General features: G+C 41.0%; 1 protein-coding gene across 2 annotated transcripts in view; it reads left to right on the forward strand.

Annotated features, from left to right (window-relative positions):
* Nucleotides 1-305: 305 nt before the first annotated feature.
* The window catches only part of LOC109104800 (protein jagged-2-like), a 46,803-nt gene continuing 32,935 nt past the window's right edge, over nt 306-14,173 (forward strand). For both annotated transcript variants that reach the window (XM_042747486.1, XM_042747487.1), the window contains exons 1-2: nt 306-562; nt 967-1,287. In XM_042747486.1, coding sequence (XP_042603420.1) covers nt 494-562; nt 967-1,287 — 390 coding nt within the window. In that variant the 5' untranslated portion in view covers nt 306-493. The remainder of the gene's footprint in view (nt 563-966; nt 1,288-14,173) is intronic.

A 14,173-nucleotide genomic window follows, 5' to 3' on the forward strand; every position in this document is an offset into this window, starting at 1 on the left:
TGGATAGACACATTTCCAGCCAACGGGATCCTGTTTGAGTGCTTAAAATGCTAAATCTGTTACATTTGCTGTGTGATTATCGCTGAATGTATTTAGTAATCATTCAAATAATAATATACAAATTCTGTTACAAAAATGCCAGAATTCTTGATGGAAAAGGACCATGCGTTTTATTGCTCGTTGTGAAACAGGGGAATAGACAGCGTAAGTTTCTGACAATGCTCCGCCCTCGAGTGGCGGTTGGCCAAACGGATCAGCAGAAGGCTTTGTGATTGGCTCAACCAGCTGTCAATCACGCGAGATCTCTTCAGGCGTGTGGTAGCTGTGAACACATCATTTTGCCGTGAAGTGATCAGACGGAGGGAGAGATCAGCCCAGACATCACCGCGCAAACACACCACGCTTGTGAATTTTTGCATGTCAGGAGCAGAGGATCCTGTCGCCGGTCAACGGCCGTTTTCCATCTTGTATTCATAACGCACAAATCAGCGGCATGTGGAATTGTATCAGGATTAGGAATTGGCTCCCAATCGCGTGCCTGCTGTTAACGATATGGACGAAGGTGAGAGCGCTGATTGTTTCTAGTATTGCAGATCGATTTAATTGACATAGCAGTGATCTGCAGGCAAAAGTTGATGGGTGTGGGCTGACGATTTCAATGCATTTTGCTCAAAGTAATCGATATTTGAATTACGCAGCCACATTGTGCTCATGCATTTGGAAACGTCAGGATATTGTAATAATGTTAACTTGTACCCCGTCATTTAAAATTGCTGTTTCCAGCTCAGTTTAATAAAATTGTAGACTGATTCTCTGTAGACTTCAATGCACAAGCGCACGCAACACATTCCCTCAAATAATACAAGGCTACCTCAGTTTTGCAAACCCGATCTGCTTTTCAATAATAAGCAACCAGTATTATGGCTACTCTGTGTATTAATTTTTTTATTCTAATGTTATTTTTAGGTGTCCCAGTCCTCTGGCTATTTTGAGCTGCAGCTGATTGCTGTAGAAAATGTAAACGGTGAGTTGTGGGACGGGGAGTGTTGCGACGGCACGCGGAACTCTCAAGACCAGCGCTGCGAACGGGACGAGTGCGATACTTACTTTAAAGTGTGTCTGAAGGAGTACCAGTCTGAAGTCACCACCACTGGGCCATGCACCTTTGGCTCTGGATCTACTGACGTTCTCGGTGGAAATATACTTTCTTTTAAGACTGCAAAGAACGTCCCCAGCAAAACGAGCGATGTGGGAAAGATCATCATCCCCTTTTACTTCGCCTGGCCGGTGAGTGCGCGTCTCCGCGTGAGCTATAATAATAAAGCGCCGCGGTGAGCTGTCACTGCTCGGAAGTTGAGTGCACTATTGTTACTGTGATGACAGGGTCGCTCTTTTTTTAATCGTGGGTGTGTAAGGCTGCTGTGTCCTAACGGTTTTGGGGTAGAAAAAGGTTAAGAACGGTTATCTTTAGTGCATTCACTTTGCTGTGCGTGTTTGAAACTGGCTGCTATAAGGTGCATTTAAGGTGACACACATTTCTTAAAGAGATAGTTCACTCATAAATCTAAATTTCGTCTTGTACTCACACGTTGTTTCAAACCTGTATTACTTTTTCTCTTTCCTTGGAGCACAAAACGGAATGACAGTCACCATTCAGTTGCGTTGTAAGTGAATGGGGACTCATTCTGCTAACAGAAGAAAGTCAGGTTTGAAACCATATATCACGCGTAGTTGGTCGTGTCTCATTTTTGGGCATCACAGAGGAGAGAATAACGCTGACTAGGTTCAGACTTCTCCGTTGATTTCAGTTGGCTTCGAGTGAAGCGTATCTTTCTCAAAGCTTCTAGTGTACTTAATATTCAAATATGACGGGCAATCCAGCGGCAGCTGCATTAACCGTAATTATGGTGCTACTGGTTTTTGTGAATTTGTTAAAACGCTCTTTTGTAGCTTATAACGAAGCTTGTAGCTTAAAACGTACCACGGCAACCAAAGTTGCAACTGAAACTCCATAGTTACTGTTCTTATTGTTAGGGGAAGCATGGAGTGTTGTAACGTGTTTCAACGTGGTTTCCTATCAAACCTGGATATTCCCAAATTATTATTATTTTTATTTGTTTCAAATTAGTTGAAACATTTATTAAAATAATCACAGATCTAGATGTGAAATGATAATTTTTTAACTTAATAAAAAAAAAAGTTTTAATCGGTTACACTGACAAGGTAGCCTATCAAATGCTCAACAACAAATCGCCTACATCTGTACAGCACTAAGAAATTATTTTAGAACCACCTTCAAACAATGTGAGAAGCTTCTAGATTTTTGATCAGTTTATATATTTTGGCATTAGTGGCTAATATTGCACTTTTATATTAGTTAGAACAGAATAACTAGTAACTGTGGGATTTTACTGGAAATATAGTTACCATGGCAGTTTGTTGTGTAGCCTTGTACTACTTGCATCTCCCTTGTGTTGATATGTGAAACAGTTATCAAGTGTCTCTTCAGACACGTAGGCACTTTACTGATGCTGATATCAGGTAGCAAATCGCTGCAATGTTTTATGCAGTTCGGTGTCACACCCGCAAACAACAACAAAAAAAGAGATGTCGTGTAGTATTGACTGTCAGCTTTGGACGGCAGCCCAGTTATGCACACACTAACCTGGCAGACCCCTAAACTAACCCTCCTGTAGGCATAAAAACTACCCCCCCTCCCTAACCAAACACACAAACGCTCAACCGTTTAAGTTAATGTGTAACGTGCTATCAAACTGACCCTTTCGGGGCTGCCTTTGATGCTACACCTGCTTCTCTTCTGACCACCGCTCGAAACTTCACCTAGATATGTCCCTGTGTAACTCGGATCACATGATGTGTGGTTGTAGATCTGTGTCTGAAAGCCTGTGATTGAGTTTTTATTTCAAATGCTGTGTGTTTGCAGTTCCTTAGTGTCTCATGGATGCTAATGAAATTGGCAGAGGAATGTGTTCTTGAGTGCCTGTGAATCCGGACATCTGTTTGATGTGCTCGGTGTAACCTCATCTAGAGTACATTGTATAAAGATATCTAGCACCTCACCCAGAGGCTTGGAGATTGAGTCCGCCACCTGTCGGAGGTGCAGTTTGTTTTCTTTTAGCCTATCTCTGGTTTGTTTGTCAAGATTTCAGAGATTGGTTTTGGTAAAGCCGTTGCCTTGATAGTTTGCTTATTAGTATCAATACAGATTTCCTGATTTGATTTGATAAAAGCTTTGAATTTAATTTGATTCCTTTTGCTACTGCATGTGGAATTCAAGTACATTTTAAATGCCATTTCTTGTGATTATAACAATGTTTTGTTTAACAGTGTGGGAAAATATATGCTTTTAATATTTTCAGTCTTTATTCTTGTGTAAAATTATTATAAAATTACACTTAGACTTCTCTGAAAGAGTAAAATTAGTCTTTTCGAATGATTCATTACAATGATCCACTTAAAAGAGTAATTTGTTTGTGAATTAGACAACACTGTTCACGCTGTGTGTATTATTGCATTCCACCTGTGAGGAATGTGTTTTTGCTATTACTTTGTTTTGTTTTTCTTATCAAATAAAATTTGGACTGCAAACTAGAGTAAAATATGGCTTTTTTTGCTTTTGGGATTTAGATTCAGTAGTGGGAATGCAGGAAACACTTGCATGGAGTTAAACAGTGTGTGAGTATGTGTATATATATATATATGTGTGTGTGTGTGTGTGTGTGTGTGTGTATGTGTGTGTGAGTGTATATATATATATATATATATATATATATATATATATATATATATATATATATATATATATATATATATTTTTTTTTTTTTTTTTTTTAAGAAGTGCATATCAAGATTGAAATGCACTAATGTGCTACCTAGATCTACTTAGGTTTCCTTTGGTCCGAGGGTGTATTCACACAAGGAAAGTTCGCTAGTTCACTTCCTTTGGTCCGGACCAAATACAATGTTGATTTTTTTTTTTATTAATTTTTTTTTATTTGCTGTGCTTCGCTTTCACACTGCCCTTTTTGCAAATGAACCAGAAATTGTAAACAAAACCACACGTGTGCTAAGGTCATCCATTCATTGGTTCTTCCATTCAGCCGCACCAGAGTTTGCTTGGAACCGGACCGAGACCACCTCTTCAGTTGGGTCTTGGTACGGTTGTTTGGTCCACACCCGAGTGCAATTGCTGTATTCACACCTTCCCAAAAGATCCGCACCAAGTGGGGAAACAAACTTGAGTCTGATTCAATCAAACCTACCAAGACCGGTGTGAATACACCCTTAGTCTTATCGTTTCATTTATTTATTTATTTTTTTAATGCAGACTTTGAGCCAGTAGGTTAGTAAGATCCTAATCTGTTAGTTCTAGTCCTTTGCAGTTGTGTAACATAGATTTGAGTTACAGTTTTAGTGAATGTGTAACTCCAGCGTAAGAGATTGAGAGATGGTGAAGAGCCTCTCTGGTGGCACACAGTGAATGTTGATGATAGAGACGGCAGCTGTATCCGTCCGTCAGAGTGGAGGACCACTACGCTTCAAGGCTAAACAGCAGCGTCAGCCACACCTGATTAGGAGCTTGCTGGGCAGTTGCTAGGAGACTGTTACATGGGCCTTTAGTAAACAATTATCTATTGCCCTTCGAGTTCCCTTCCCCCTTAACTGGTCTTTCAGCGGAGCCACTCGTTCTCGTCTCACCTGGGAAAGAAGTGCTAGAGCCTCACAACTGATTAGACTATTGACTGTGTAATTAGCCAGTCACAGCTGGCTGTGTCTCCCGTCAACAAAAAGCAGTAATTGTCCAGTTCAGCATCAGAGCAGGTGGCTGTTGATTGGGACTGATTATAGATCGCTGCTCCCCCAAGGCCTCAAAATGTCCAAGTAAGCAGTGTCCATCTTTTGTTTCTGTCTTTTATGGGAGTTGACCGGAAGTCACGGTAAAGTCGTGGGTAGGACGGTGTCACATTTTCACATGCTGCCTTTTAAGAATTGTACCAAATTCATTGAAACAAAATTAGGGATGACAGTTACAAGTTAGATATATGCAGTTGGATGTGTTTTTAGTAATTATTTATGTAGTTCTAGCGTTTAAAAACAAATAGAAGAATGCAACGGAATGGAAAGATACATTTGTAAAAGTTACTATTGTAAAACTTGACATCGTAAGCATCTTAAAAAACAATGTTTGCGACGGGACTCTATTATTAGCTATGCAATAGCAAAAGACATGGGTCTGTTTGTGTATGTTGAAGTGCCACTTTAAAAACGTTAAATTTAGACACATCTTTTACAAGAGACTTTTATAGTTACATACATACTATCTAGCTAGCTATTAACATGTTAATTAACACATCGCTTTTAAAATGTAGAAAGTATGGCAACATTTTACAATAAGGTTCTGTATGATAACGTAGTTCGATCACTAACATGAACAATCATCAAAACATTAATCTATTCTAATTAATACATTTTCTATAAATGTATATATATTTGTAGTGTTTCTTACAAAGCATAATTATAAATAATATTAATCTAGATTAAAAAATATAAATTATTAATTAACAGTTAAACATTAATTTTTAATTTGTGATTCCTAATGCATTAACCATATTGTGAAGTGTTACCAAAAACACTAGTTCCTCACTACTAGAGTAGTCAGTTATTGGACGTGGCTAGTTGACTTGTGACAAATCTCTCGATCAAATAAACGAGTCAAGGCAGAGTAGCTTTCGTTTTAACTGGCTGGACTATTCGCAGTCATCTGCAGTGGTTTGTGATGTTACAGGAAGAGCCAGTATTGATTCCTGTCTCTCCATGGAGACCCGCTGTGGTGATTCACCAGGAAGTTTAAGATCATGAAGAATCTCTAGCTGGATGTGAGACTCTCTATCCTTCCCTTCCTGACCCTGAAATAGCTTTTTGTTCTGCCACCACAATAAACATGTTCTTTCTTGTGACCTGGGGCAGAGCACGGCTTTTTGTACCCATGCCTCCCTTTAAATGAAGGGAAAGGCTGCATTTTCCCCTTTCCTGAATGCAGCAGTCATGGTAGAGGTATTTTTAGCAGCAGAGAGACCGGACCAATTAAGAGGCGATGTGCCTGAGGTGACTTTATGAAGCAACCTTTTATGATACAATACGGGTTGAGAACGGTTGTCTCCGGTTATGTTGCATTTTGTAAACACAGACAGTTTTCCCGCCTAGTTTTGACCATGTTTAATTGTAAAATAGCTATTTTACAGGGGGATGGGGATTTCGAAACAAGATTATAAAGAGAGACCGTTTGGACTCTTTGTGAAGCGTATGAGCCAGGCACTTCCTACTCCATCACTCCCACATGATGAACTCTTTAAACCCATGAAAACAGTCTATTTAGAAGGGGCTCTGCCAAAATGCTGTTAATCGATTAATGACTGAAAAATGCTTGAAATGAAAACCCACTTCTTGATAACATGATTGTGATGGTAGGGTTCTGACAAGGGTTAAAGTGATAGTTTATAAATGATATAGACAGCAACACAACTGACACGTTCAAGGCCCAGAAAGGTAGTAAGGAGTCTAAGGACATCGTTAAAATAGTCCATTTGACAGCATGCGTGTCATGGTAATCTCATGAACATGCGTCAAAGACCGACAGGGAAGAGAAGAAGTTGTTGAATAAAGTCAATATTTTTGTTTTCTTTGCGCACAAAAAGTATTCTCTTCATACATAACATACGGTTGCACCACTGATGTCACATTGACTATTTTAACGATGTCCTTGCTACCTTTTTGGACCTTGAATGTGGTAGTTACATTGCTGTCTATGCAGGGTCAGAAAGTTCTCAGATTTCATAAAAAATATCTTAACTTGTGTTCCAAAGATGAACAAAGGTCTTCCAGGTTTGGAACGACATTAGGGTGAGTAATTAATGACAGAATTTACATTTTAGGTGAACTATCTTTTTAAGGCATGTGTACACCGACTATGATAACTATAACCATAACATTTTTACAATCCTTCTAAATTTATAAGAATAGAGAAGTCCACACCACAGCTATTATGGTATTGCATTTTTTGGTATTGCATTTGTCATAAAATAACCCCCCCCCACACAAGTTTATAAACTATAAAAACATCAACAGCCAATCAGAATCCACTTGACTTAAAAGAGCTTGAGCATTTAAAATAGCAGACAACAACTGTGGATTGTGATTATAATACATAGAATGTTATCGTCACCATATATATCCTATTTTTTCTTTATAATTATCATTCTTAGTGTGAATGAGCCTTTAGGCCTGGCATCAGGAAGGTAGACCTGAAGAAAAAGCAATCTTCTTTTGTGTGGTACTTCAGCTGAGTACCTAAGAAAGCATGTCAGTGCTTTAAGAGTATGATGAGATCTTGAGCAGCACTTGAAGAGTGCAAGATAAACTGGTTCCCAACAGAAGATCTTCCATGTACCGAGCCACCAGTGGTGGACATGATTGTACTAGGCAGTGCAATTATAGTGGACTTTCTGTCTCCCCTGAGAAAGGTCATAGAAAACATGGGGTCCTTTCAGAATTGGGCGTTAGTGAGCTTAACCCTGACGACCCTTCCCAATAACACTGGAAGCTAGTGTGTGTGTGAGAGAGAACCGTTTCTATTGTTAGCCCCTGGTGCTCAACTAATTGTTTTCAACTACCCATGATGCTCTACCTCCCTGGTACTAGGTTTCTCCTTTGCTTCAGCACAATTTCAGAAATGACAGTGTAAATGATGATTGTTTTTTCCCCTTCCAGCTGTTTTTGCTGTGTTGGCATACATGGCTGTGGCGCATGTGTGACTAATGTATGTGCATCTTCCTGTGCGAGCTAGTAGGCTAATGAATTGTGAGCAGGTGTGCTGCAGTGATTACAGTGCATTACCGCGCAGCAAGTTTAATTCCTGCTTGACCTCTGACCTTGTTCAAAATGATTATGATTGTAATAGAGTTGTAGCCCATGTGGCCATAACGGCACTCTGTTAGCTTGCTATACTGCAACTAGGGCTTTTCAGCAAGAAGAGAAGCTGCTTAGCAATGGCTCTGCCGTTTTAACTAGATGCTGAAACCGGAGTAATCGGCAGTACTGTAACTGGACAAGACTGACAGGGAGACAACTGGCTTGTCAGATGGTTTGATGATGAGCTAGCAGTCTAGGGTGTCAAATGGCCGCCTCACTGTAGTAACCGAGGGGCTGCACTGTTTGCCAAATGGGAGGTTGCCCATGAGCAGTTTATGGAATATTGTCATTCCATATTGTGGTTATAACACCAGTGTAGGAACAGCTACCAGGTAGAAGAATTTCACAGATGTAGTTGGTGTTCACAATAATTTTTTGGAAGTCTACCTTAGATTAGTATGACCGGACTAATGTGTAGAGCTGTGAGAATTGATCCAGGCTGGTGTCTTTGGGAGATCTGTGAGCTGTGCCCACTGGGATATAGCAGCTTCCAACCTCTCAGCCTGTTTCTGTTGCTGCCAAGCAGCCATGCTAGTCTCAGTTTCTACAAATGCTGCAGTTAAACCTTCTCTGAAATTGAGAAGATCTGAAAGATCGATGTATGTACTGGTGATTGATTTGTAATTAGCCTTTTGTTCAATACTATACTGTACAATACTATTCTATACCTCTTAAAATATGTATTTTTATGCTATTTTTACAGTCAAAGTATACAAGTATATTCTAATTCAAGTCTTTTTGTCTAAAGTTTAAGGCAAACATTATCAGGTTATATGATAGGCTTGATTTGGATAACATCAAAAAAGGATTTTTCAAATATGATAGATACTGTATGATTTGATGACGTAATAGTAAGTTTGACTGTGATTTAACTTGAATTTGTCCATGAAATGAGTGACTACAAGGTGGGCATTGTATTGTACCTTTTTAAAACGGCTTGTTATACTCACATTTTTTACCTCCAAAACTTTAAGCTTTAATATCAACCACTTTCTTAGTTTCTTTGTTTTGTCTTAAATTTCTGTAGGACACCTTGTTCTCAGGGTGAATAAGATAACCCATACACACCTTTGCTTGTGTTTCTGTATTTAACTCAGTCTCTGTGTGTGTGTGTGTGTGTGTGTGTGTGTGTGTGTGTGTGTGTGTGTGTGTGTGTGTGTGTGTGTGTGTGTGTGTGTGTGTGTGTGTGTGTGTGTGTGTTTGCAGCCACTGCCGTCCCTTCCTGCTTAATTAGCACCCAGAGGGGAGGAGTTTGTTGTATTGTCATTGCTAATGATCTTGTTGGCATAGCAGCGGAATGCTAAATGGGCCATGTGTGTACACACTCACCCAGAGCGTGCCCTTCGTTGGCCAACTCTGCAGCGATAAGCACCACGCAAGCATAATTCTGCATCTCGCTTGGTGTTCCTGCCTTTCAGACTCACCGGACTCTCGTCCGACTCGCTTTATTGATAATGGTGTCTCATGGGTATGCAAGGTTAACTAGACTCATTGTAGTCGATGATGGTGCTTTATTATTGTGTCTGTAGGAACTTAACCCCCGTGTGGGAGTTTGCTGAAAGAGGGGAGGTTACCGAGCACAGAATATCATTTACTGGCTCTAGGGCCCAGAGTGCACGTCGGGCTGCATCTTCCTGTCCTCCCAGGGCCATAATACCGCTTAAACAAAGCTATTGTTGGCTTTTGTGCTCTGGAAGCCTGGCGGAAAATGACAATTGACTGATTCGAAACAAGTCGTGTCATATGGACTTGTTGTGTGGAGAGGTCACTGGTGCCGTGGATTTCTGGAATGGAAAAGCCATTGATTGCTCTTCCAAAGTTAGGTTGTTGATAGGGATGGATGGCAAAGACCTTTCACATTTGCCTCTGCAAGAGGGACTAACAAAGACACCTAGAAACCCCTTTTCAGCTAAACTGTTTCGGTTGGGGCTGAAGGAATGGTTTTCGACGAGGGTGGGAAAGACTTTCCACATTGTTCTCAGAATGAGAGACCATCAAAGCCACCCAGAATCCCTCTTGAGCTACAGGTTGGGTTAGGTGTTCCTCCAGGTTCTTCCCTAGCAATTTTTGCCAGCCATTTTCTTTGATCCTATCCCCTCCCCACCCTGCTCTCCTGTCATTACCCAGATCCAAAGAGCTGTTTCCTTTGGTTTAATTAGACTGCAAGCTCAATGTTGTTTCCCTCAGAGAGTTGTTGTGGCTGGTCTTGTGAGAAAGCTAGATACTTGGGACAAAAAAATGGGATTGTGGGTTTAGAATTTAAGATGGATGTGTGATCAATATAGGGTTGACAGACTAGGAGAGGGCAGGCACAAATGAAACGACCTGGTCACCCCCTGTCAGCAGTGTGGCCGAGACCCCTGTGTATTGGTGATGGAGCAGGGGACACCTTTCTCTTGTGAGTGATTGATTACAGAGCTGGCTTTTCAACCTCCTCTTCCCACCACTGAGGGCGTGATGTGGACCCTGCGAGGTGACTGGACCTCCCCGACACCCCCGATCACTCCCAACCAAGTCTAGACTTGTTTGACACAAACATGACCTTGTCATGCTGGGATGGGTGACACCCATCATCACATTGCTCATTGCCTGTTCTAAAAGGCCGGTGAGAACAAAGTGCCCTCATTTGTGATCAGACCTGTGCTGCAGGACCCTGGGGAAGAACACAGAGTCTGAATTTGCACCGTCTTGATGAATTGATCTGCTCTGATTGCACTGTACTTCCTAAAGGAGATGGGTGTGCTCAGAGGGGGTTTGCTTTTTGATTTATGTCCACCATTTTTTCATATATTGCTGAACGCATTGTTTTTTAGAATTTAGGCTTATTTACACATCCTGCTTCTACAATTGTATATTTTCCTGCAATTCTTTTAATTGTTGGAAATTGTATAGATGAACACATAAATTATTGATTAAAGAACCAAATAGGCTTATACATTTTGTTTTGTTTTCTATAAATACATTACAAATAAAACACTAACGACTAAAATAAATCATTTTAAAGGGGTCATCAGATGCTAAATTCACTTTTACTTGTTGTTTGAACATGAATGTGTGTTGGCAGTGTGTGTACACATCTACCCTATAATGATACAAATCCACACAGTGGTTTTTATTTAATCCCTAAAAACAATATCACTTTTTCAAATCAGGCCATTCTGAGCTTCTTGTCTGTGTGTATTATTTGTGATCCTGCTTCACTTACAGCAGAAGTGTGTACAAGGGGATTTTTTATAAATCTTTGCAATCGCTATTCCTAATAACGTGCTAGTTAGCAAGTTTGATGGTCAAAACTGCATGCATTCATTGCCTTATTGCTTAGCAAGGATTAAATATTTTGATTGAAAATTGATTTCAGCATCATGTTGAGCTAATTCAATATGTCAAACTGGAATGAGGATTTTCCTATTGCGTCACAAAATCTTGAGGACATGCTCTGCTCCAAAACTATCCGTTAGTTTTGGGAAACGGAAAACAAAAAAGCCTTTCAGCGTCCTTTAATTGGTCTGGTGCTGTCTTAGATTTTGATGGTTGCGGTCAGTGTTGTCCACTGCCACTTCAGCCTGAGTTTGGCCCAAATATCTGTGTCAGTCAACAGTTCAGCTAAAAAAATGGGATTAACAATACCAGATTAATGGAGATTATATGCTGTGGTCGCCCTTGCCATGGAATAAATAAATGACCTACAGGTTCTTTGAGGACAATCAATCAAAGTCTGGCACAGAACTTGTGCGACTGGTGCTCAGACTTTGAGTGATAGGTTTAGAGTGTGTGTGTGTGTGTGTGTGTGTGTGTGTGTGTGTGTGTGTGTGTGTGTGTGTGTGTGTGTGTGTGTGTGTGAGAACATGTACTTGAATATAGTGTATTAAACAAAGTAAAATGTTGGTTTCAAAAATGACTAGGCATAGGTAGGTAGTTCAGGAAAAAAGCCCTGTATAATTAGTCCAGTTTCAAATTTACCTGAACTTGATCACTTGCGTTCCTCAAGAGGTGTTCACATAAAACAAGTATTTGCATGTAAAAACAGATCCCAAAGGAACAAGATGAAGAGGTCTCAGTTTGAGTTTTTAAAAGTTGGACTAGGGCTGGACAATATATCGAACGATATGATCATGCGCATCTCGTCAGTAAAGCCGGTTCCATGATTAGCGGTAAATCCCCATCACCTGCTTTCAAATGGAGCTGCAGTTAATACACAGAGCCGTAGTTCACTGAGAAGCTACGCTATATCGAGTTCATTATTGAAAATAAATCGCCTTTGATAATGAACTCGATATAGCGTAGCTTGTCAGTGAACTACGGCTCTGCAGCTCCATTTGAAAGCAGGTGATGGGGATTTACCGCTAATCATGGAACCGGCTTTACTGACTAGATGCGCATGATCATATCGTTCGATATATTGTCCAGCCCTAAGTTGGACTACTGTCAAAACGGTTAAATTGTGACACTTAAAAACAAAAAGAGTGTGGGACATAATGCAATTCCTAATCTCCCATCTAAATGTGAAAACATTCTAACAGCTAAAGCTAATTGCCACAAAAAATGTCTGAACTAACAAAACAGATATCCATAGGTTATATATTTGGTTGTTGAACCACTCTGACCCTAGTAATGTGTTGGTCTACATAGAGGGTGGGGATGATATCTTCCTGCTAGGTCAGACAAGGGAAGTTTGCCTCTCTCTGCAGTTCCTTTTCCAAAAGCAGATGAGGAAATGAAGTGCTCGTTTTCTCACCGAGGTCACAGAGGAACAGAGACCTATTTTTTTTTTGCGGTTTCTGTGTTGATTTCTTTTGGACTGGAGTGTCGCATGTCAGACCCATTTTTCTTTCTTTCCTCGATCACTCTTTTTGTAGGGTATTGACATGGTGCTGAAGGCTTCGCTACTTTAGATAAGGCGTGTGAAAGCTCTCAGACTGCCATGCACTTGCTGTCAGCTGGACGTCACTTGTACGTGACTGACGGTGGAAAACACTTCGCCTTTTTAGCAAGAAGATCCTGACATCATCCTGTCATGTTATAATAGTTTGGTTAAAGTTAACATTGTTTAATGTAATAATTAGGGATGCACGATTAATATCTGCATGATTTTAATGCGCATCTTGTCAGTAAAGCCGGTTCTGTAATCAGCAGTAAATTTACTACACAGAGCCATTGTTCACTGACAAGCTGCCGAAAACATGCGCAAAATATGATTGTGGTTTTGCGCAGATTGTCAGTGAACAACGGCTCTGTGTAGTAAATGCTGCTCCACATGAAAGCACGCACGTGTAGAGATTTACCGCTGATTACAGAACCGGCTTCATTGATGAGATGCACATTAAATATTGTGCCGATATTTATTGTGCATCCCTAGTAATAATTTGTTTGTGCTCAGTAGGGCCTTGTGTACGAATGCGTCAGAGTGTTGCAGCCGATTGCGTGTGTGCACCGCTGCCAATTGAAACTGCGGCGTGGGAGCCTTTTGAAGCTGATGAGAAGCCTGATGGCCTCCAGGTCTCCAGGGTCATTCTTAGCCTCTCTCACTTCAGCCCCCTCTTATTTCAGCCCTGCCCCTCTTTAAACAGCCCTATCCACTGACTGTGGGAATTTGCACCTGTGGCTCCCTCCACCACAACCCCACTAGCCACCCACCTACTTAAACACACACACTCAGGGTGTTTACAGGCTTAACTTTCCAATATGAGTATATTCAATCGCTCGAAGGTTTGCTTGTGATGCGTACCCTCCTAAGTACATCCCAGCCAGGCAGTCTGTGTTAGCTTGTTCACAGCCCACTATAAATATCATTGCTATCAGCAAAAGTAGTCCACGATAAGGAGGGAAGAACTACTTGCAATGTACATCTCCAAGGGAGTTTGTTTGGGTGCGTTTGTGTCCTCGTTGCGTGTTGGGCCACTTCTAGGGGTCAGAGGGTGTGTGTGTGTGGTCGGAGGAATGTTCTCTGAGTGTCACAAGACTCAGGTTGATGGTGTCTTGCAGTGATGGGTTTTAGATGGAGGTCTTTGTTCATTGGTCACCTCCCCCACTAGTCTTTATCCGCATCTAGCCCTTTGGGCAGCTGTCACATAATCCAGCTAATCAGAGGCCGAGTGTGTGGGAACAGGACCGTCCCCGTGCTACCGCGTCTCTTTCCCTCTCACGCGCTCACACCCTGACATTCTGACCTTTCTCCTCGGGTGTG

This window comes from Cyprinus carpio, chromosome B20, assembly GCF_018340385.1.
Source record: "Cyprinus carpio isolate SPL01 chromosome B20, ASM1834038v1, whole genome shotgun sequence".
Classification (NCBI taxonomy): Eukaryota; Metazoa; Chordata; class Actinopteri; order Cypriniformes; family Cyprinidae; genus Cyprinus; species Cyprinus carpio.